The sequence below is a fragment of the Vulpes vulpes genome, chromosome 12 (genome assembly GCF_048418805.1).
Source record: "Vulpes vulpes isolate BD-2025 chromosome 12, VulVul3, whole genome shotgun sequence".
Taxonomy (NCBI): Eukaryota; Metazoa; Chordata; class Mammalia; order Carnivora; family Canidae; genus Vulpes; species Vulpes vulpes.
Window position 1 is genome coordinate 142,226,901 of NC_132791.1, and position 24,095 is coordinate 142,250,995.

The following is a 24,095-nucleotide window of genomic DNA, read 5'->3' on the forward strand; positions in this document are numbered from 1 at the left end:
ATCTGCTTCCTGCCTTGTCAGGTCTGCTGGGAAAAGCTGGAGGAAATGGGCACGGGGTGGGTGTGGGCTGGGACAGCGGGAGCTTGGTGGGATCCTGCTCTGCACACCCTGGGAGGGGGGAATGGCCACAGCGACGCTCCCACCCGGGGACTAAGCAGCAAGCCTTCCAGAACCTTCTCTTGCCTGGCACCTACAGGTAGGGCTGCCAGATAAAACACAGGATGCTCAGTTATGCTGGACTTTCAGATAAGCAATGGATCGTTGTTTGGTTAATGGATTTCTGAAATACTGCACACATTGTGTGCTTTAGTTGGCTGAATCTGGCAACCCTACCTTGATGGCCACACCTGCCTCCTCCCTGGTGACCCAGGTCCCCCCACACCCCACATGCCCATGGTCTCTCCCCTGCATGGTGACCGGAGACTCTGTTAAAACCCAATTCACAGGGATCCCTGGGTGGCGCAGCGGTTTGGCGCCTGCCTTTGGCCCAGGGCGCGATCCTGGAAACCTGGGATCGAATCCCACGACGGGCTCCCAGTGCATGGAGCCTGCTTCTCCCTCTGCCTGTGTCTCTGCCTCTCTCTCTCTCTCTCTCTCTCTCTCTCTGTGTGACTATCATAAATAAATAAAAAAAAATTTTAAAAAAAACAAAACAATTCACCTCACATCCTTCCTCACCTCAAAACCATCCATCACTCTGAGGCCCCGGTGAGTTCTCTAAACCCATCTCCTACCCCTCATGCTATGCTGGTAAAGTGGCTCTTGGAGAAAATACAATGAAAATAAAATACAAAAGATTAAAAGCCCTGGGGGGCTCCGTCAGTCAGGCGTACTACTTCTGATCTCAGCTCAGGATTTTTTTTTTAATTTTATTTATTTATTCATGAGAGACACAGAGAGAGGCAGAGACACAGGCAGAGGGAGAAGCAGGCTCCCTGCGGGGAGCCCGATGTAGGACTCGATCCCCAGGACCCCAGGATCATGATCTGAGCCACCCAGGTGTCCCTCAGGTCAGGCCTTGATCTCAGGGTTGTGAGTTCAAGCCCTATGTTGGGCTCCCTCATGGTTGTAGAGCCTTAAAAAAAATTTTTTTTTAATCTAAAGCACTGATTTTACCATTTAGCAATTTACATTGTGGTGTAAACACTCCGCCTATGGCTGATTTCAAGCTACCCACATGTCATCCCTTAAGGCAGAGTTGTGCACAGTTGTCTCTTGTGATTCAATGCAAGTCAGTGCGAGCAGCCTCCAGGCTGCCTCTCTGTTCCTCAAATGTATTCCACCTCAGGGCCTTTGCACAGACTGTGCTTTGTCTGGAAGTGCTCATTCCCAGGTCCTTGCATGACTCACCCCTTCCCTTCTCTGGGGGGCTTTGCTCCAACTTTCCTCCTCTGAGAGGCCTTCCCTATGCACCTGTCTACGATAACCCTCTCACTCTCCAGCCCTTTACACTGCTTGATTTTTTCCCTCCTTGCACTGTTTCTGTCTGGTGAATAGCTGTTTTGTTGTCTCCCCTCCCCACCCCCACCAGGAAGTCCATCCATGAGGGCAGCAGATGTGTCTGTCTTGTCTTCACCTTCATCCCCAGCACCCAGCACAGTGCCTGGCACACAAGAACTGCTCAGTAAATACCTACTGAGTGAGACATAACTCTTGGCTCTCATGACCTTGGCATTTGTTTTTTTGTATTTTGGTTTTATTTATTCATTTGATAGAAAAAAAAAGAGAGAAGGAGAGAGAGCACCTGAGCACAGGCAGAGGGAGGGGCAGAGGGAGAGAGAGAAATAGACCCCCCCTCCCTTCGATGAGCAGGGAGCCCGATGTGGAGCTTGATTCCAGGACCCTGAGGTCATGACCTGAGCCAAAAACAGACGCCCAACCGACAGAGCCACCCAGGTTCCCCTACCAGCATTTTTAAAAATCCCAAATTTTCATCAAGTAGAGGAAGGCTCTGCTTAGATTCTTCTCAGGCACTGCATAGAGACACTTGCATGGCTTTGTCATCTGGGACACTTTAATTAAAAAACAAAAAAATCATCCATCTGTTGTCCCCTTTCCCAGCCTTGGTGACTTTGGTTTATTTAAAAGTGATGTCATCCTAGAGTCTCTTCATTCTCAGCACTCTCTCTTGCCAGGGAGCCTCTCCCACATTTCCTGGCTCCTCTCCCTCTCCTTCCTCCCCCTCCCTCCTGGGCTGATACTGGGGGGTGAGGGCGCAGGGAAAGAGTGGTGCCCGGACCACAAAGGGCAACCAGCACCTGCTGCCCCTCCCACAAGCTAGTGAGGGAACATATGCCACAGCACCACCCAAAGACGAGGCACTAAACGTCAACAGCCACAAATGGGCTTTCTTTGACCTACATAGTGTCACCTGAAAAGTCACCTGAGGTGACAAAGTTGTCCAGCTGTCTTTAAAGCAGCAGAAAGGGGCACCTGGGTGGCTCAGTGGTTGAGCGGCTGCCTTTGGCTCAGGTTGTGATCCTGGGGTCCAGGGATCAAGTCCCGCATCAGGCTCCCTGCAGGGACCGAGCAGAAGCAGTGGGACTGCTTCTCCCACTGCCTATGTCTCTGCCTCTCTGTGTGTTTCTCATGAATAAATAAATAAAATATTTTTTTTAATTAAAAAAAGAAAACAAAGCAGTAGAAAATCAGATAACTATGGATCCAGACACCTACAACCCAGGCTGGCATTCTGCTGGCATGAAGCAGTCCGGCCCATCAGCAGGTGTCCAGGCAGGTTGGCTGGGTATGTTTTGATCAACTGAGCATCAGATTGCATGGGGTGGTGCACCCACGAGAGTTTCAGTATTCTAAATGCCACCCTCATCCTCAACAATTGCCTGAGGCGAAGCCAGCTCCATTATTTCCTTATTTCCATGCTTGTTGTGTTTTCCTAAAGCCGTTCTGGCTAATGGGGTGTGTATGAGAGCCATCATCCAATCAGTGGGTTTGTAGAAGGTATCCCATCCTACATAAAACCTTTCTGGGGCCCCCTTGTCTTTCACCCCTTCTTTGGCCCAGAACACAGCACTGTCCTGGGAGCCAAGTCAGCCATCTGTGGTTATGAGAACCAAAGCCATATATTGAGAAGGTACAGCAGGAGGACAGAAGTAACCTGGGTTCCTGATGACATAGCTGAGCCATGCTGTCGGTTTTGGACTGTCTGGATTACAGAGTCTAGTAGAGGTTGGATTAGAACCCAGGACTGCCTGACTCACTTCTCTCCAGCTCCTCCTACTGGTTAACTCCTGAAAGAAGCCATTCCAGATTCTTCCAACCTTGAACTTGAGAGGTTAGGAGAGCATGCCCGGTCCCTGAGCCAGGTTTGGAGAGGCCAGGGATTCCCCACTGCCACCCGCAATCCCAGCCTTCAGATGACTCAACAGGAGAATGAGATAGTCCAGGCATTGCCCTGCTCTTACTAATGCAGACACTGAGGTCCAGAGTAGGGCAATGATTTGCCTAGGGTCACACTGAAAATTGGAGATAGGCTGGAGATGGAAACTGAGGCCCCATACTCTATGTTGGGCTCTGGCCCAGACCCAGACCCGATTATCCTGTCGTGAGTCTTCTCCCTACACCCCCGCTCCCCTGGACTTGAACCTACATCCTCTCTCTGGCTGGAACCTGAAAGTTCAGCTCTGGCCCTTAAGGCTCCAGCTCCCCCCAAAGGGTCCCCCAAAGACCTGCACTCATTCACTCGCTCATGCAGTCATTCAAAAATCAGTGAGTGTTCCAATGTGCCCTCTGTCCATGGGTGCTCACGCAGTTCTCAGTGTGGTCCAGCAGACCCAGCTGGACCATAGCCTCTTCATGGCAGGGCTGTGGCTGAGGGGCTGAGGGCTCCAGAGAAAGCCCCTGGAGCAGCATGGGGCAGAGCACAGAAGAAAGGCAGGCTGAAGGAGGGGACCTTCATCTGGACCTTGAAGTTATTCAGTAAGAGGCTTTCAGGCAGCAAAGGTGGGAGGGATACTCCAGGCTTGAAGGAACAGCGTGGCAGCCCGGGTGGCTCAGAGGTTTAGCATCGCCTTCAGCCCAGGGCGTGATCTGGGGGACCCGGGATCGAGTCCCGCGTCGGGCTCCCTGAAGGGAGCCTGCTTCTCCCTCTGTCTGTGTCTCTGCCTCTCTCTCTCTGTGTGTCTCTCTCTGTCTCTCATGAATAAATAAATAAAATCTTTAAAAAAAAAATGAACAGCATGTGGAAAGAAAACTGGGATGCACTGAGTTATAGCTTAAAACTGGTTACTTTAGGGGCACCTGGGGGGCTTAGCCTGTTATGTGTCTGAACTTGATTTCGGCTCCAGTCATGATCTGAGTTTTGGCATCCAGCCCCGCATCGGGCTCAGCATGGAGTCTGCTTGTCTCTCCCGCTGCTCTTCCCCACCTGTTGTTTGTATGTGCGTGCACGCTCTCTCCCTCAAATAAATAAAAATTTTTAAAAATGGTTACTTTATGTGAATTTCACCTCAATGAAACATAAATACATATAATTTGTAAGAAGGCGGTGTGTGGGGATGCCTGGGTAGCTCAGTGGTTGAGCAGCTGCCTTGGGCTCAGGGCGTGATCCTGGTCCAGGGATCAAGTCCCGCATCGGGCTCCCTGCATGGAGCCTGCTTCTCCCTCTGCCTGTGTCTCTGCCTCTCTCTCTGTCTCTCATGAATAAATAAATACAATCTTAAAAAAAAAAAAAGATGAAGAAAAAGAGGCGGTGTGTGTGAGGGGGTGCATTCCCGCGAGGCTGGGGGGCAGGGGATGGCGCCGGTCTGGCCTCTGCCCCACGTGGCGGGGAGCCCACAGCGTTCCCAGCGTGGCCGCCCACTGAGGAGCCAGAGCTGGGCCCAGGAAGGAGCACCTGTCAGGGCGAGGAGAGGAAGGACGTGGCGCTCGGAGTCACGGGGACCGTGGTTTGAATTCAGCTTGTCTTCCGATACACCCCTCTCATCAAGTCACTTCACTCCTCTGAACCTCAACTGTTGGAAATGGGGTTCCAGTGCCCCGCTCCTGCGGAGTGGCCGTGGAGGCCCTCAGTGTGGGTGCCTCAGAGCTCCATGAGGTGTCAAGAGAGGGAGGGAGTATCACTGCTGCTGTGAATTCTGGCCAGCTGCCCTCTGGGTCACCGGAGACTGGAGGTGGGGTAGGGTCTGAGTCCCTGGGTCACCTGGCCGGGCCTAGGTCTGTAAGAGGACATCTGCCCCCTGCAGGCCCTGCCATGGCAGCTCCCTCTTCCCCAGGCCAGTTCCCCTTTGCCAGGTGACGTGGGCCCTGTTTGGGTTGGTGAGGTAGGGGCGCTGGAGAGGCTAAATGGCCTGGGGTGACAGGAAGGAGGTCAGACCAGGAGTGGGGATGCGGGGACGAGATCCAGGGCCCCCTGGACAAACACTGCCTCTGCTGGGGCTGCTGCCTGCTGGTAAGGAGCTGCGGGCAGGGGCTGGAAACAGAAAGGGAGGGAAAGAGCTGGGGCCACCGATCCCTTGAAGGCCTGAGAGTCTAAGTTCTTAAAACTGGCAACCCAGACTTCTAGTCACAGGAATGTGGGTGCAGGATACAGATGGTGATGGGAACTGGGGTGTCTGGCCTGCAGGGAGGAGCTCCCTGTGGATGGAGCCTTACCCCTAAAGATCCTGAAGGTGGAGCCAGAATGACAGGGTGGGGCACCTAACGGAGACCCAGCTGCCTTAGTAAAGAGTGAGTTCCCTGTCTTGAAAGAAAGGAAGCAAAGCTGGATACCCTGACTACAATGGGCTTCTGGGCAGGAAGGTGAGGATATCTCCCCGAGGAGGAACATGGTAAGGCAATGGGGAGAGGAGTTCAGAGAAGACTTCACACAGGTGGGCTTTGAAGGTTGAATAGGAGTTCTCTAGGCGGGCAGAGAGGAGATGGTGTGCTGGACAGAGGAAAAAGCATGAAAACATGTAAGTATTCCAAGAACTGCTTTTTTTTTTTTTTAAGATTTTATTTATTTATTTGAAAGAGTGAGAGAGAGAACGCACAAGCAGGCAGAGCTGCAGACAGAGGGAGAGGCAGAAGCAGGCTCCCTGTAGGGAACCTGACAGGACTCAATCCTAGGACCTCAAGATTACAACCTGAGCCAAACGCAGACGCTTAACCACTGAGCCACCCAGGTGCCCCCAGAGAGGGAAATTCTGCAGCATGCCAACAACTGGCAGGGCAGGAAATGGTGCCAACCTGCTGGATGTTGGTCCTGGCTGAGCGTCTGCCCATCCGTGACCCCCCTCCCCACCCTCCCCGAGCAGATCTCTACATTCCCGCTGAGGCCACCGCACACCCACACCTGCAAAGACACCTTTCACCTCCACCCTGACTGTCCTGACCTGAAGGTCAGCCTGCCTGAGGGCTCCCAGTGCACAAAGCCCCCCAGCGGGCCCACCTGAACTGGTGGTAAGGATTCCAGCTGGGTCCTGACCAAGCCCCACTGAGGCGCCCCCTCCCCTGCGGTCCTTCCTGAGGCCACCAGACTCTGTAGAGCTAGGCCTGTCCATCCTCCCATCCTACCTGGGGTCTCCCATTCCACATTGCCTGGCTGGATGGCTAATGTGCATGCCTGATTAGGAGCTTCCCACCCCTTGGGGAGACTCCCCCTTTAGGTCCTGCTTGAATGTAGGGTAGGCTTTGACATAGCTGGTTTCTTAAAAATTATTTATTAGAGAAAGAAAGAGAGCATGAGTGGGTAAGGGGGTTGGGGGGAGAAGCAGACCCCACTGAGCAGGGAGACCGACACCAGGCTCGGTCCCAGGACCCCATGACCTGAGCTGAAGGCAGATGCTTAACCGACTGAGCCACCCAGGCGCCCCTGACATAGCTGGGTTTTAAACCACTAGAAGCCCCTGTTTACTTGATAATCACAATCATTCTGCTGAAAAGTGACTTTTGTATAATACTGAGCTTCAAAAGTGACAAGGAGTAAAGACAGGTAGAATTTGTGGGAGAAAGCATTTTAAGTGGAAAGAAGGTGTGAGGAGTGGGGGAAGGGAGTATGACCAAGTCCCTGGAGAGCAGACCTACACTCTAGCTGTGTGTGTTGTTGTGGTGGGGCCCCCACCCATCTGGCCTCCTCAGCCTCAGCATCTCCCATCAGACTACCCATAGCCCCCTCCCCTAATCAGTTATCCTTGCTCAGCTTTCCGGAAGAGGTCAGTGGTCCAGGCTGGCCTTGACTCTTCCCTCCCTCTCCTGCACAGGTGTCTGAAGGGAGCCCCCCTGGTCTGCTTCCAAGCTAGCAGCTGGCTACTGTGGGACACCCCCTGGGGTCCCTGCTGGGGGCATGGCCTCCTGGAAGTCTAGACACCTGTGCATCCCTTCCTGGATCAGAGATAAGGTCTCTAATGCCACTTTTGACAACCTGGCCTGGGACCAGACAGAGGAGGCAGTGAGGCTCTTTAGCCTGTTTGGTCCTGGATGTGAATGCTGATTTGGCGACTTACCTGCTGCTGTGACTGTGGCCCAGCCACCTCCCCTGGGAATCTGCTTCCTCTCGGAGTAGTGGCCATGTATTCAATTATTCATTCATCCAGCACTGTTACCAGGGCTTCCATGTGCCAGGGAACTAGAACTCAAGATCCGCGTGGCCGCTGGGCTCATGGAACAGCGGGCTGTCTAGAGAGGGGAGTCAGGATAGTGATCAATGTGCAAATACAAACCACAGTGTGTGCTAAGACGAACCGGATCGACGTGTTAACCGAAGCTACGACCCCCTCGGGGCGGCCAGGGGGTTAACCTGGCAGTGCCGTGGGTTCTGGCTCAGTCTTCCTCCGACGGCTGGAAGACTGGGATGCCAGGTGCTGCTCCTCCGTGGGCCTCCGTTTCCCCCTTTCACACCGAGGAGCCGTAACTCGGTTTTTTGAGGCCCTCCCCAGTTTGTTTCATGAACTTTTGGTGGGGGACAGGGGCCTCAAAGCCCCAGGGGGGCACCCCCTGACCCGCCGCAGTCCCCAACCGGGCGGCCCAGCCCCGGCCTGACTGGCGGCCTTCGCGCGCGTCACCTCCGCTCGCGGCGGCGATCCACCTGCACCGCGCAGGCTCCCCTCCGCGCGTCCCCGCCGCCGTCCTCCCGGTAGCGCCACAGCGCCATCTCGCGGCGGAGGGCATGGGCCCCACTTGGCTTCCGGCCGGCCGGAGTCAGGGCGCGCCTCCGCCCTTCGGGGCCGGCGCGGCCGGGGCAGAGTGGACACGCGACCCTGCGGGTGTGACCCGATCGGGCGGCGCGCCTAGGTTCTACACCGCCGGCGGACCGTTCCAGCTTCCCCGGAGACGGGTGGGGCTGCGGAGCTCCGCCCCAGCCCCGCCCCCAACCGCCGGCTGCGCTTGCGCACTGCCGCACCCGTGCCTTCTTTCGCGAAGGTGCCTTCCCACGAAATGTGTCCCACGCGCCACGCCGTCGGTTTCCAGGGCAACCCGGCACCTCTTAGCAGCCCCGCGCGCGGCGGGAGTCGTTTCCTGCGCCCCCAGCCCTGCCATGGCGGCCGCGGGCCCCAGCGTCTTCCTACTCATGGTCAACGGGCAGGTGGAGAGTGCCCAGGTGAGCGGCCGGGGACCCCCGCCCGCCCTCCCCCCAGTCACCCGCGGGGGCCCGTCCCGCCACCTCCCGGGCTGCTGCGTGGCTCCGGAGAGGCGCGTCTGTCCGGTCAGGCGGGGGCGGGGAACCAGCGTTTGAGAGACCAGGCCTGTGAGCCCTGGTTCTGCTCGTGTCCGCTTCGTTGAGTCCCGGGCGGGAGCCTAACGCGGGTGGAAGGGGAGGAGCGGAGACTCGCCCGGGTTGTTGGGCCTCGGCCCCCCAGCGCTCTGCACTCTGAACCCTGAGGTCCTTGCATTTGGGTTAGAATGGAGGCGATCTGGTGAATGTGCGCCAACGACGGGGGTGGTGGAGAAGTCCGGGGAGGGTCTGTCGGGTCTGACCGACGCGGACGCTGCTCTCCATCGCCTACACTTGGGGAGACCCATTTGTCGTATTTCTATGTATATAAGTGCACCACGAATTCGCCGTGTGGCGGACTCGGTGCCCAGCACTGCGCATTCAGCCCTCACCACAACCCTGTGAAGTGGGTGTTACTAGCATCCCCATTCTACAGATGGGAACACTTGCCCAAAAGGAGTGGCAAAGCTGAAATTTGACCCCAGGTCTGCCTGACACCAAAACTTTGGTTCGTTACCCTTCCAGGCTGTTGGAAGATGGTATTTATTGTATTGTGGGGATTAAGTGAGATGGTTTGGGCAGAGCTCTGCCAGGACCTCTTACTAGGTCTCTGGTTTGCCTCCCTGTTTCATCGGGATAATGCTCCCGTGTTCCCACCCTGTCCACCTGCCCCTGGCCTAGTGTCCAAGACTGCCTTCCCTTCTTCAGTTCTGTCCCATTAGGGGCCCTTGGCTGGGCTGGATCATGCCTCTCTGCTCTGTCAGCACCCATGCCACTCCCACTGTGCCTCCTGCTCAGTTCTGGGACCCTCCCTCTCTCCAGGCCTTGAGCTCCAGCCCTGTGTATACTTCATGTCCTGATAGCATCCTTTCACTTCGGCAACGTTCCCTAGATCTCTTCTATGCCCCCTTGTGCCAGGCTCTGGGGGACACAGAAAGGTCATTGCACTTGTTCCCTCCTCAACAGTCAAACAGGGTTGACAGAAATAAAGAAGGCATCAAAGCTTTGGTGGAGGGAAGGACCAGGAGCTGACAGAGCTGGGGGTGGGGTGGACCTTAGAACGTTTTGAAGGATGAAAGGGAGTTTGCCAGATGGAGGAATGGGACGGGCAGGGCAGCCCTGGTGGCTCAGCGGTTTAGTGCCTGCCTTCGGCCCAGGGCGTGATCCTGGAGACCTGGGATTGAGTCCCACATTGGGCTCCCTGCATGGAGCCTGCCTCTCCCTCTGCCTGTGTCTTTGCCTCTCTCTCTCTCTCTGTGTCTGTCATGAATAAATAAATAAAATCTTAAAAAAAAAAAAAAAAAGGAATGGGAAGGGCATGTCAGACAAGGTGGAGCCTGGGCAAAGGCTCAAGGGTGGTTGCAGCCTGGGACTGTCCCTTGGACTCCCACATCTCAGGCCCCAACCCTTCCACTGAGCTCCGTGTCCCCATCCCCGGCTGTCTCTTAGACTCTACCCCAGGCACCCAGTGTCAGCATCCCTATTGGCTACCCTTAGCTAGCCACCGCGGTGCCTCCCCCCCCCCCCCCAATCCCTGTAAACAGAACCTGTGTGTGCTTCTTCCTACAGTTTCCTGAGTATGATGATCTCTACTGCAAGTACTGCTTTGTGTACGGCCAGGACTGGGCCCCCACGGCGGTAAGCTGGGCTCTTGGGCCTCCCTCCCTCACAGCCTCCATGCCTAATGGGGTTTCTGAAGGTGTCGATGTCCACCATACCCCTTCGTCTTCCAGTTCAGAAACTGTTGAAAGGTAGACACCGAGCTCAGGGGGTTCCAAACATGACTTTGTTCCTGGTAAAGCTGGAGCAGAGAATGCAGCCACCTTCAGGCTCCTGATCAAAGCTGTGGTCGCTCACACACCCTGTCCTGGGAACTTGCACTTGGCAGCAAAGAGGAATGTGTGGGTAGCACAGGCCCCCGAGGGCCAGCCTGGAAGTATCTGGGCGGTAGGTCCTCTGTCCCTCTCCTAGCCCATGAGGAGGACTCTGGGAAGTCAAGAGGCCGAATAGAAGCTCTGCTTGCAAGACCGGCCTCAGAGCAATCTGTCTCCACAGACAGCCAGGCCAGAGTCCCAGTTTCGTGGGGTGAGGTAGACAATAAGTACTGATGTTCTAATATGTTCTAGGAAAAAGTGCCGGGGACAGAGTAAAGTCAGGAAGGGAGGAATGGAGGGTAGAGAGAAGCTGGAGTCTAGGTAAGGTGGCCAGGGAAGGCCTCCCTGAGATGGTAACTTTGGGTAAAGGGTGAAGGCAGGAAGGGAACAAGCCACATGGAGGTCCGTAGGGAGAATTGTGCAGGCAGAAAGGGCAGAGGTAAAAAACAATAACAACAAGAAAGGGCAGAGGTGCACAGGCCCTGAAGTGGGAGCGTGCCTGGTGTGCCTGGCGTGCCCAGCATGCCCAAGGCACAGGGAGGAGGCCTGTGTAGCCAGTGAAGCACATGAGCAGGGATGAGAGTGGCTGGAGATGGAGCAGGGGGGTTGAGGATGGGACAGGCCTTGTAGGACACAGTGAGTCAGTAAAAGAACCACGGCCTCACTCAGACATGGGACCCCCTCAGAGAGTCTGGGACAGAGACAAAGTGACCCCCCTTGTGTGTTCCATAGCATCCTGGCTTCTGTGTTCAGAGTAGATGGGAAGCAAGGGCCAAAGCAGAGAGACCAAGGATTGTTACCAGAAACAGAGGAGTGAAGACAGCGCGCAGACAAGGCGCAGCCATGGGTGGGGTGGGGGTGACAGGCAGTTGAATTTCCAGTATATTTTGAAGATGGAAACAACAGGGTTCCCTCCTGGACAGATGTGAGGTGTGAGAGAAAAGAGTTAAGAATAATACCAAGCTTTTTAGCCTGGGCTCTTGGGATCAGAACTGCCATTCGGTGAGAAGACTGGGTAGAGCAGTTATGGGAGAACTTTCCAGAGCTCAGCCTGGCATGTGTTGAGGTTGAGGTTTCCCCCCAGATACCCGGGGGGAGGTGCAGGGTCAGCAGTGGAGGTGGGGCCATGCTGCCCTGGAGGCCCGAGATGGGGACCAGACTGGGGATGCAGGTTTGGGAATCAGCCCCACGACGCTTCCACATGAAGGAGGAAGTGGTGACAGCAACATTGAGAGCCCCCTCCCCCACCGCTGTGAGGAGGAAAGACCCAAAGTCAGACATATGGTGTCCCAGAATCCACCCAGGGGGAGTGCGTCAGAAAGCCACCAGCTGTGTCCAGTGCTGCTGTAGAGTCAGGTAAACTGAGGACAGAGAACTGTCCACAGAGAGAGCAACGTTGGGGTCACTGGTGCTGCTGGAGCCAGTGAGTATGGACGGCTTGATCAAGGAGTTTGCTCAGCAGGGGAGCTCCAACTGGGTTGGCGGGTGGAGGAAGAAGCCAAGTTGGCACAGTTTCTTGATAGAATCGTAGGCACACAGGCTCCAATGTGAAAGGTCTGGGGAACCTGTGCTGGAAGAGGGAACAACCTGCCGGGGCCAGTTCCTCAGCTGAGGGGACGGGAACTCCAGAACCCACACCCAGGCAGCTCTCCAGGTCGTCTGGCTCCAAATAAAAGCTGGAGACACCTAGGAGCTGTTCCATTAGCTCTGAGTCCCCGTCATGCGGAAGACAGTGTGTTGCCAGAAGACAGGGAGAAAACCAGCCCTCCCACCTGGCCACCGAGGTAAGAGCAGGGGTGTGGCAGTTGGAGCGCCAGCATCATTAGCAGGCAGTGTCACAGTCACTGTCCTCACAGGGTCTGGAGGAGGGCATCTCACAGATCACATCCAAGAGCCAAGATGTGCGGCGAGCGCTGGTGTGGAACTTCCCCATCGATGTCACCTTTAAAAGCACCAACCCTTATGGCTGTGAGTCTGCAGGGCCTGCCCCCTCCTCCCCCACCGCCCCAGCAAGGACCGGGTCGGGGAGGCACCCCCAGGGCCAGCTGGGCCTTATCCTGCCGCCACTGTCCTCTCTCAGCTCTTCTCTGCCCAATTCCTGGGCCCTTGTGTACCAGCATCATCATGTGCTCTCTTGCCACCTGGCTATTTCCTTCCATGTCCCCCCACCACCCCCACCCCAGCTCATGGACTGGTGGTGGAGCTGACCTTTAGGAAGCTCAGGGGGTGTCAGGTGAGGCTCCAGCCTCTGTGCCGGGGGAAGGCAGAGCCTGGGTCTGGGATGTTGTAGTCCAGCCGGCAGGCCTGACCCTGGTGGCCCTCAACCTGCCATTACGTGTTGTGCTCCAGCCAAACCAAAGCCATGTGCACCTCCTGTGCACACCCCTGAGCCGCCTCTCTGAGCTTTGGTTTGTGCTGTTCCCTCTGCCATCCCTGACCTCCTCCCCAGAACCCTCCTTGCTTGCAGTGTTTACTGTGTGTCTTGCCTGGTAGTTATCATTCACTCTTACTTAATAAGCGCCTACTGCATGTAAAGGCCTGGGTTAGCTCCAGAGGGGCTGTGAATACTCACCCCATGTGCTCTTATCCTAGTTTCCTAATCCTATGTGGTGGATAGATTGCTCTTGGTTTCTTTTTCCACATCTGGAAACTGATGCAAAAAAAGTGACATCACTTGCCTTTGGCCTTCTATCTAGTAGCTGAGCATGGATTGGATTTCAGGTCCGTCTGATTTCATAGTCTGGACCTTTCTGCGGCATGTAGTTTGGGGTCGAGGCTTACTGGGTGTGGGGGGTCTGGAACAGGGGCTGCCTGGAGGTCCTCCTGGGCTGAGACTGCCATCTTGTCATTATCCACAAGTAAGAATGCTTCCGTAGGTTTCCTGGAGCAGGACTAGATTATGGCCTAGTCTCCTGCTGCTGAGGAAGCCTAGGAGAGGCGAATATAGTATTAAAAAGTGAAAACACGGGCACCTGGATGGCTCAGTCAGTTAAGCATTTGCCTCCAGCTCAGGTCACGATCTCAGGATTCTGGGATTGAGCCCCACATTGGGCTCTCTGCTCAGTGGTGAGTCTGTTGCTTCCTCCTCCCCACCCTCTGTGATATCTCTGGCTCTCACTCTTTCTCAAATAAATAAAATATTCAAAAATAAAAAGTGAAAACAAACACAACTATTTGAAGGCATCAGAGAGCCAGCAAAGTATTGGAGATTTCCCCAGCCAAGATCTAGGAGAAAACAAAAATCTAGAGATGTGGTCTCACTCACATTGCCCCTTGGAGAATTATCTGACTCCACCAGAGGTGATCCAGAGGTTGATCGAGGCTTTTGACACCTGCTCTGGGCTCGAGGCACAAGAATCAGGAAAATGGTCCAAGACCTCGAAGTGCTTGCTGCACCCTGGGAGGAAGGGAGAAGTGGGAGCAGCCCAGCTCCGGATCATTCCAGACCTTGAAACATGGTTGCAAAACCCCCCAAACTAAATAATCATAAGCCACATCTAGCAGGGTGTAAAAGGGATGTAACAAGAATGGTTTATTCTAGAGGTACAAAGCTTATATAATATCTGAAATCAACCAACGTGATTCAGTGCTTTAAAAGAAGGCAAGTCATAATCATCCCCATAATGAAGCAACCATGATAAAACTCAACATCTATCCATGATAAACACTTAGAAAACTAGGAATAGAGGAAACTTTTATTTTTTAACTCAGGGCCTTATCTCATGACCCCAAGATCAAGACCTAAGCTGAGATTAAGAGTTGGACCCCAACCAACTGAACCACCCAGGCACTTGTAGAAAGAGACTTTCTTAATTGGATAAAGACTGTCTACAAAAAACTTAGAGCAAACATCACCTTTTCTAAGTGAAATGGTGAAAGATTTCCTTGTTGCCACCACCACAAACAAAAGCATAGGAATTAGGAAGAATAAAACTGTTGCTTTTCATAGGTGGCATTATGTGTGTCGAATTTGCAGAATAACCTACAGATAAGTTACTAGAAATAATAAATTGGCATGAATGCCCGATATGAAATAGTAAAAAACCAGTGGCTTTTTGTATAAAAATGAATAGGATATGTATTCTCTTGTCCATAAAAAGTGATTCAAAATGGTATTTTATTTTTAAGATTTCATTTATTTGAGAGAGAGCATGAGTAGGGTGAGGGGCAGAGGGAGAAGCAGGCTCCCCGCTGAGCAGGGACTGCCCCCAGGTGCCCCTAAAAGTGATATTTTAAAAAGAAATTCTTCACAATAATATCAAAATGTAACTTGTACTACATATCGAACTTCAGATGAGTTATAAGGCAGAATAACGAAGACAATGTAGTTTAGGCCCAAGGATAGGCAAATGATCCAAAGAGAGCTCTGAGCTAGACCTAAGCCTGTGTAGACAGGTGATTCCTGAGAAAGGGCACTGGGAGGCAGGAAGGGAAAGCGGATCCTGTTGATAAACGGTGCTGGGACCACGGGATATGCACAGGACGTGAAACTTAAGCCCTGCTTTGTACCATACATCCACCAAAGTCAGTTCTAGGTGGATGGCAGGAAAACTTTAGGAAGAGAGCATAGAACACTAGAGCCATGATATCAAGTAAGGGAGGACTTTTTTTTTTTTTTTTTTTTTTTTTTTTTTTTTTTTGAGAGAGTGAGCAGAAGAGCAGAGGGAGAGGGACAAGCAGAATCAGTGCTAAGTGTAGAGCCAGATATGGGGCTCAATCCCAGGACCCTGACTTGAGTTCATGACCTGAGCCAAAGGCAGACACTTAACTGACTGAGCCCACCCAGGCGCCCCCTGAGCCCTTTGGAAGACAACTCCATGTTCTGTTTTCAGACCGAATGTATGCATACCCTGTGTGGATAGGCATGCCCAGCAGAAACATGTGCACACATGGGGCAAGAGCTTCAGCAGAGTGGCAGAGAGTTCATAGTCTCACCATCCGGGGGCCCCCCAAGGAGAAACTACCCACATGTCCATCGGCACAGGAGTGAACCATGTCCTCGTGGTCTGTCCATAGCTAGCATGTTCTCTAGCACTGAAAAAAAAGTGACATCTCATACACAACACAATTTGAATGAATCTCCCAAACATATTGAACTAAAGAAGCTGGATACCAATACACAGACTGTATGATTCCATCTGTATAAAGTTTTTTTGTTTTTTTTTTTTAATAGGTAAAACCAGAGCACCTAGGTGGCTCATTAGCTTAAGTGTCTGCTGTCATGATCTCAGGGTCCTGAGACCAAGCCCCGCATTGGGCTCCACAATCAGTGTGGAGTCTGCTTGGGATTCTCTCCCTCTCCCTCTGCCCTTCCCCCTGCTAGCTCACTTGCTCTTTCTCACTCTCAAAATTAAATACATAAAATCTTTCCTTTAAAAAGGATAAAACCAAATCTGTGTTTGGGATGCATTCTTTGGCAGGGAAGCGTTAAAAGCAGTGCTTTCATCAAGTCAAAACAGTGGCTGCCTCTGGGGGAGGGGGAGTGATGGGAAGGACACACACCTATTGTCCCTGACACTTGCTGAGCACCCCCTTTGCAGCCTCGCTAATCTCCAGGTTTTAGGGGGGAGGGAACCAGGAGGCTGGGAGGGGAGGTGATTGCCTGAGGCCTGTCCTAGACTGCAGGGTCAGCCTGGCAGGATGGCTTCCTGGGCCTCCCCCGCCTCACCTGTCACCCGGGAAGTGGTTTCTCCCCTATGCTCAGAGGACTAATATACTGACCCAGAGGAAAGGACCTCATGTACCTCAGTGTTTACAGGGAACGCATGTGATTGGCATGATAACTTAAGGGAAAGTGCATGGGATGTCTGTCTTCCCCTCTGACCTCTCCCACAGAACCCCGAAGTCAGCTGCTCTGGCCCACAAGCCCATGCAGTAGGCGCTGGAAACTGACCCCCTCCCCACCCCATCAGAAAGGAGGCTCCCAAGAGGTGGCCCTTTGCTCACTTCCCAGCTGGGTCCCTGTGCCTTGAATAGAGAAGCAGAGTGCCCTCGGGGGTACTCCCTGCATTTGTCAAGGTACAGGATCAGCACAGCATCCTGGCCCTGTGACTCCCTGGGCATCCGGGCTGAGCAGGGGGCCTAGCTGGCAGGATGTGCCCCCCACTGCTATCCCCACCCACCTCCCCAGATTCTGGATCAGCAGAAGCCCTCCAGGGAGAAGGGGGGTGTCCCACGCCCACCCCTGCCCCTTGTGCAGCCCACCGCCCCTAGGCCATCCCTGTTCTGTACCCTGCCTTCCCCCGAGTTTCCCCACCTGCTGACCCCCTGTCTTGTGTTTCCCAAGGGCCACAGATCGTGCTCAGTGTGTATGGACCAGATGTGTTTGGGAATGATGTGGTCCGAGGCTACGGGGCAGTGCATGTGCCTTTCTCACCCGGCAGGTAGGTGGTGGCTCTGACCTGGCCCCTGGGCCACAGTCCAGCCCTTGCTGGGCCATCTGGCTTAGGACTAGGGCACCCCCAGCGGGGCTGGGAGTGCACTGTGGTCCCCAGGGGCCTGGGCAGCTCGGCTTGGGGGGCAGGCTGGGTGGGGGGGTGTCGGAGGCCCCAGGAGGGAGCACTGGGTCCAGCTGCAGAGTGCATAGGCGGTCTGCGATTATGGTTCAGATGCTCAGTCTGCTCCTCTTGTGTCTCCCCGGCTCTGTCCCACGAGCCCCCTGCCCCCCAAGTGCCCCTTTGTGCCCGGCCCTGCTGGCATCCTGTGTGACCACCTGGGCCCTTCCTTGGGAGCCCCCACAGATGGAGAGATGCGGCTGTCTTGTGCGAAGCACAGTGACCAGTGTAGACACAGGGTATCTGGGGCACAGAGGTCAGGAGTTTGTCTGGAGAAGGTGGAGGGAGATGGAAGAACAGCCAGATGCCCTGAGTATTGTTGCTGAGATGGAAAGTGCAAGATGTGAGGGAAGGCAAGTGTAGAGGAGGGCTGGGGCAGGGAGGGGCGGGACTCCAGGCTCTGAGGGCAGATGGGGGCAGGTGGCTGCACTTGGGGGAGGGGGGGAAGTAGTCTAGGGAATGGTCAGGGACTTTGCCCACATCACAGATGGTAGAGGATTTGGACACCTCAGCATCCTCCAGACCCTTTAAAAGCCACTAGACTCCCCCGAACTCTGGGCTGTGCGAGGTGGGCCCGGTTTCCTCCGCCTCACCCCCTGCACACAGCACTCCTGCCTGGGAGGCTGTCCTTGGCTCAGACTTGGCCCTGCCTGATTGAGTGCTCCTGCTAGCTGGAGTCTCGGGAAGTTCCATCTCTCTCCTGCTACTCAGCACATCTGTCCATGAGAACATTTGTTTCAGGCACAAAAGGACCATCCCCATGTTTGTCCCAGAATCCACATCTAAGCTGCAAAAGTTTACGAGGTGAGTTTTCTGCACGTCACCATTGCAGAGCAATGGCATATTCGCCGGGTCACCCTGTGGGATCTTCCAGCCACTGTCTTTGGGGACACGTGGACACGGGTGCTATGGGGCTTCTCAGGGCCACAGGGCTCCCTTCAGCCGCTGTTGGAGCTGCCTGAGGCTGCACACCTTTACCCTATGTCCTGTTACTGGCCTTGGTGTCAGAGCCAATAGTCTTGTCAGATGGGGACAATCCTGTCACATAATAGGATATTAAAGAGGTGGGACACAGGAGGATATGGCAATAAGAGCCAAACAGAACTGTAATAATAATCCTGACGGGCAATTTCCATCTGTTTGAAAATGTTTCACATCTGAGCAGAACGTCGAGCAGAAGTGAGGGCCAGTGTGGGCAATCTGGGGAAGGAACATTCCAGGCTTTGCAAGCATCACATGCAAGGCCCAAGGGGTGGCAAGCAAGGCGAAGAGAGGCAGGGAGCCTCTTGCCTCTTACCACATCCGAGTCTGAGCTTAAAGGGCCCGCCAGCCCGGCCCTTGCTGGCTGGCTGTCCCAAGGTTGGGTACAGAAGCTCCTGTCAGCTTGGCTCGGCTGCAAGCCACTACTGCTCCTCATGTGGTCAGCCAGGAATGGGCCCTCTGCTCACAGCTGGATGTGGGCAAGTTGAGGACCACCCAAGGTGTTGGAGTGAGGCTCAGCCAGGGGTCTGCTGGGCACAGGGACCGCATTGGGCCTGGGCCCAGGAAGCCTGAGTTCTGAGGCCTGGAAGGGGGGGAATCCCACCACCCCAAGAAGCCCCTCCAGAGGCCAGCATAATGGGAAGGTGCCTTGAGCCAGTGTCAGCTTGAGGGGACAACATCCACCCCGCTGGGCCGTTAGGAAAACGGGGCTGTGCCCATCAGTGGGTACGGGAGGGTTTGGGGCTTTAGCCCACACCGCTGTGCTGGCCGGGGCAGAACCTGTGGGGTGCCTGGCTTCCTATGCCCGTGACTTGGAGAGCTCCACTCCTTGGATGGAGAAACTGAGGCAGAGAGGTGGTGGCCCGCCACCCCGACCTGGCTGGAACCCTAGCTTCCAATCCCCCTCTGTCTCTGGAGGTGAGCCTCCTTAGTGGCTGTCCATGCAGCCTGCAGACAGCAGGGGACAGTCCTTGCTTTGTCCAGTACAGACCGGGGCCAGAACCCCACCCGTGGGCAGCACCAGTGGGCACTGGTACCCTGGTTGGAGGGCTCAGCTAGGGACCAGGGGCGGCTCAGGGTGGCCTGAGCCAAGGGGAGATTCCAGCGTGGAGTCGAGGACCTCCTGGTTGGGGAAGGTGCCAGGCACTCATTGGGAGGGTGGCCTTGCCCTGCCAGCCCTCCCAGGTCGGCCACTTTAGGAGAAGACAGGGCAGAGCCTGCTCTTGGACTGCGGGGACCTCCACAGACCACAGAGGGACCTCTGTGCCCGCGGGGAGCCCCCTGCTTGCAGCTGCCTTCCCGGCCTCCCCTGGACGGGTGCACACCTGAGTCTGCCGGGCCCACCCAGCCAGGAATGTGCACCTAGATTGTTTCCGGCTCGAGTGGGTGCGCTGGAGGTGAGGCTGCTGCTCCAGAAGGAGCTGCCCTGGCTCTGGCTGCCTGTGGCCTCAGGCAAGTGCCTGCACTGCCCTTAGCCTCTGAAAGGGGGGTGGTTACAGAGTGGGGCCCCTGGGAGGGGCAGGTTGACAGCGGGCCTGTTGGGGGCCCCCAGTGCCATAGCCCTCCCCTGTGACTGTGGGTCAGAGGATCATGAATCTCAGAGTGAGAACTGTAAATGGTAGGATTGATGTTTCACTTGGTAGTTGACCAAGTGCCTTCACTGGGAGCCCCGGGAGCTCAGTACCGTTGGGTACACATGAGAGGAACTGGGGTTCAGGGATTCGGAGGTGGCAAGTGACTTGTCCTGGATTCCACACTATGGAGAGGGAAGTGGAGAGCACAGAGCTGACCTCTCTACCCACCCCAAGGATGCCAATGCTGAACTCCGGGACAGGGCCCTCCTTCCCTGGGAGGACGGAGGGGGTCACGCTGCCCGCACCCAGCCGCTGTCCCCTCTGTGCCCCCAGCCCCACATCTCTCTCCAAGCTGTGGGTGATTGTGATGGGGGGGCCGAGAACAGCACAGGCCTAGTAGAAGCCTGCCGGGCCTCCGTGATGCCACACACAGCAGGGGGAGCTGGCGTGGGAAGGTTCGGCCCAGGACCCAGCCCTGGGGCAGGGGTGAAGGAGGGCTGCTGGTTTCTAAAGCCAGGAGGGAGCCCAGTTCTCGGGTGTGAGGGACAGCAGGTTGAGGATCTGCTCACCCAGGTTCTCCTGTCTAACCAGCTGGTTCATGGGACGGCGGCCCGAGTACACAGACCCCAAGGTGGTGGCTCAGGGGGAAGGCCGGGAAGGTAAGGCTTGGTCTCCTCACCATCACCCACCCCAACCCCCGTCCCTGCCATGGGCACGCTGGAGCCTGGGAGGGACAGGATGCAAGCCAAGGAACAGCCAGACACTTGGGTGGACTGTGGGAGCAGCCCCAGGCCTCTCGGCGGAGCAGCACTCACCCTCCTACCCCCCACACCCCCTCCCCCCACTGTCTGTCCAGGTGCGGCCCCCCCCCACCTCCTGGTGGGGGGTGTGGGCCAGGCAGGAGAGACCATGGAGGCTGAGCCATCCCCATAGCAGCCTGGCTGATGGCTGGCATCCTCTCCCCAGTGACCCGCGTCCACTCCCAGGGCTTTGTCACTCTCCTCTTCAACGTGGTGACCAAGGACATGAGGAAGCTGGGCTACGACACTGGGCCTCCCGACACGCTGGGCGCCCCAGGGCCCAGCCCACCACAGGGCCTCCCCCGGTGAAGGCACACACCGGCCACGGCCACCACCACCACCACTGCATCCGGCCCCGCGGCTCTCAGGTGACACAGGGCTGTCCTTCCGGAGAGCCGGCCACAGATCCATGTGCTTGGTGTGCAGCCTCGGGCGGGCTGGGGCGGATTTTGATAATAAAGCATCACCTTTTCACAGAACCCAGGCCTGGAGCTGCCGCCTCTCCATCTGGCACTGCCCCCATCCCTGCATTGCTCAGGGGACACGGCTGTCCCGAGAGCCACACGATGGCCCAACTGGGATGTGAGTCTGGTTCAGGCCTGGCTCCGCCACTATCGGCCATGTGGCCTTTCTTCCAGCCAGACACGCTCCTCCTTGGCGACAGGAGCTGCAGGGGGGCCCAGCCTGTCCCCTGCTGGCCCCCAGGCCTGCAGCCCCGAGGACAGGGCGGAAGCCCTCCCAGAGGCCCGAAGCTGCTGGCACCCGAGCCTTCTGGCCTCACAGCAGGAGTCCCGCTGAGCTGAGCCCTCCCCACGCAGATCCCCACGGCCCCGGGACTCTGTGCTCCTCGGGCCCCCTGTCGCAGCCCCCCCACGCCCCGTGTGCTCTGGGACCCGTGGTCTGGTCCTGTGATTCTAACTCCCTCCTCGGAATGGTTGGTGCCCTCTACCTCTGCTGTGCTGAGAGCCACACTGGCCCTCGCAGCCCTCCTCAGCAGGGGCTCTGCTGGCCCAGCTGTGTCCCTGCGGCCCCGGGGTGACGTATGCAGCTCCCCACCCCTCACTAGCGTTCCTCGCTCCTGGGACACCCGGGCTGGCTGCCACCTCCCTTGCCCTTGGGCTTTGTCTCCTCCTGACACCCTGTCCTGGTCCATGCAGAGGAGCCCGCCGTCAACTACCCTCTTCCTCGCCACCTCCCTAGTGCCCTTGGCCTGACCCCTCAGCAGCCACCCATCCCAGCGCCTACCTCTCGTCCCCGGTGATGGCTGGGTCTCCAAGATCCGCACCCAAGCAGCATCACCCTCCCCGCCCTGTGGGTCTTCCTGTGGTCCACAGCCAGGAGTCTTTCGCGGCCTGGTCCTGCAAGCCCTCCCCCGCCCAACCCTGTGGGCTGCCCATCATCCCTCCAACCCTTTCCTCCCGGCCCAATTTAGAGTTCACAAGGGTCATCACAGGTACCTTCATCCCACACCCTCCACTGCTGGGCCTTGTGTCCCTCCATCTCCTTCACCCTGTGACAGGGAGCAGTTGACTGGAGCACTATCACTGCAGCCAGCCCCAGGCCTGCCTTGCTCAGTCTGCAGCCAGGGCTCCCTCACAGCCACACGCAGACCCATCGCTCCTCCGCCAGCTCCGCTGGCATCTTAGAGAAGCTCCACTCCCTGTGTCTTTCCTCTTCATGTGTCCAGTAGCCATCACCTCAGCAGAAGGGCTCATGGGGAAACAGAAACCATCCTAGAGGGGTGCCTGGCTGGCTCAGTGGGTGGGGTGTGCAACTTTTCATCTGGGGGTTGTGAGTTTGAGCCCCATGCTGGGGCTTGGGATTACTTTAAAAAAATAAAATTTGGGATCCCTGGGTGGCGCAGCAGTTTGGCACCTGCCTTTGGCCCAGGGCATGATCCTGGAGACCCGGGATTGGGTCCCACGTCGGGCTCCCTGCATGGAGCCTGCTTCTCCCTCTGCCTGTGTCTCTTCCTCTCTCTCTCTCTCTGTGTGTGACTATCATGAATAAATAAAATCTTAAAAAAAATAAAAAATAAAAAAATAAAATTTCTTGGGGCACTTAGGGCTCAGTGGTTGAGCCTCTGCCTTTGGCTCAGGTCATGATCCCAGGGTCTTGGGATTGAGTCCTGCATCAGGGAGCCCGTTTCTTCCTTTGCCCCTCTGTCCCTCGTGAAAAAATATATAAAATCTTTAAAACAATAAAAAAATAAAATTTCTTTAAAAAAGCAAGGGCTTCCTCTGTTCCACTGTCATGTCCAGCCCCAAGAGACACTGTGGTCCCACCTAAGGTCCTAGGAGACACTGGGCCCTCAAGGTACTCTCAGGTTTCCTTGCCCAGAAACCCATCCTGACAGGCCTGGTGTCAGGTCGCAGGGCCCGGGCTGCCAGCACCTTGACAGAGCGCTTCACCCTCTTCCCGTTCTTTTCCACGGTGCAGTTTGATCATTTTCTTCTGAAAATGTTTAAACACAGAAAAGTTGAAATGAGGTCACCGTGACCAGCTGGACGCCAGCCGCCCCAATTCCACACCTGCCATCTGCCCGGACTTGTGTTCTTGTCCCTGCTTCCACCTGGCCTGTTTTTAGTGTATTTCAAAATAAATGCCAGCCATCACTACACCTCCTCCTGCACAGTTCCGCACGCGGCTAGAGTTCCGTATTTGTAGGTGTCAACACTGACACGGACAGAACTGCGTACGTCTCCAGTGTGCCACGAGCAGAGTTTCAACCAACAGGTGCCCGACACCCAGTCTGGAAAGCTACCGTCACTTCAGAAAGCTGCCCCATGCCTCTCCCAGTCAAGGCAGGAAAAGGCTAGAAACTTGGAAGGCTGAGGGCATTCTGTGCCCAGGAGGCGGGGAGCTTCCAGGGCGGAGATCTGGGACCGTCCGCCAAGGACGGTTCTCCCCTCACTGTCCATTCTGTCCTCCACGGAGACGACGCTGTGTGCTCGGCACATCATCTCCTTTTCTCCTGGGCTCACGAGAAGATTCCATTCCCCAGGCCCCTTGCATACACATGGGTCCCTGGGAGTGGTTCTGGCCAAAGAAAGGGGGTTGAAAGGATGCTCAGCATTTACAGGCCTGGTCCACGCAAAACCTCCCTTGGGTGATCCTTCCATCCTTCCCCCTGGCTCCCTGGAGGCCACCGTGTGAAGACGGAACATGGCAGGGAGGAGCCTGGGTCACTGAGCTGCCAGGAGCGTCCCCACTGGGCATTTTGTGAGCAACTCTTATTGCATTCTCCCACAGAGAGTTTGGGGGTTGTTTCTGCAGAGCCTATTTGAGTCTTGACAGGGGAACTGCAATCAGGAGTGGGTTTCCAGTATAACCAAAACCCAAACCAAGTGTATGTGGCGTACAGTTGGGTGACAGGCAGGAAGAGTACAGATAAAAGGCTGGACAGCAGGACAGCTGTATTAGGTGAGCGCAAAACTAGGTAAGACGCTCGTGCTGACGTGGGAGGCAGGTTCTGTGCCTGCTGAACCAGCTCCAGGGGCAGGCAGGGGTAGGTAATGGGATGCGTGGGGTGGGAGGCACTGTCGGCTGCATTTGAGAAGCTAGCACAGTAAAGCTGTGAGCTCAGGAAGGAAAAGGCCTGTTTGCACGCAGAAAGGACAGAAATAGAATGGTTGGAAAAAGGAAACGTCTTCTTGAAGTCA

General features: G+C 55.7%; 1 protein-coding gene and 1 long non-coding RNA gene across 6 annotated transcripts; one reads left to right on the forward strand and one right to left on the reverse strand.

Moving 5' to 3' along the window:
- Window positions 1–1,992: 1,992 nt before the first annotated feature.
- On the reverse strand, window positions 1,993–8,114 carry LOC140594735 (uncharacterized). The gene is made up of 3 exons (XR_011995951.1): window positions 8,001–8,114; window positions 7,443–7,614; window positions 1,993–5,884 (listed from the first exon to the last, which is right to left on the reverse strand). It is a non-coding gene; the product is annotated as an uncharacterized lncRNA (long non-coding RNA).
- Window positions 8,115–8,210: 96 nt separating this feature from the next.
- On the forward strand, window positions 8,211–22,660 carry B9D1 (B9 domain containing 1). Of its 5 annotated transcripts, XR_003235985.2 has the most exons (8): window positions 8,211–8,536; window positions 10,220–10,288; window positions 12,381–12,492; window positions 16,811–16,907; window positions 17,820–17,882; window positions 20,225–20,292; window positions 20,600–20,801; window positions 20,911–22,660. XR_003235985.2 is itself a non-coding variant. In XM_072730508.1 (7 exons), exons 1-7 carry the CDS (start codon window positions 8,474–8,476, stop codon window positions 21,229–21,231), a joined length of 927 nt encoding a protein of 308 aa, XP_072586609.1. In that variant the 5' UTR covers window positions 8,313–8,473; the 3' UTR covers window positions 21,232–22,274. The 5 variants fall into 5 exon arrangements, 3 of the variants coding, with proteins under 3 accessions (XP_072586609.1, XP_025861381.2, XP_072586608.1); XR_011995950.1 differs by lacking the exon at window positions 20,911–22,660 and having other exon boundaries at window positions 8,313–8,536; window positions 17,820–19,511; window positions 20,600–20,664; XM_072730508.1 differs by lacking the exon at window positions 20,225–20,292 and having other exon boundaries at window positions 8,313–8,536; window positions 20,911–22,274.
- The last annotated feature ends 1,435 nt before the right edge of the window (window positions 22,661–24,095 follow it).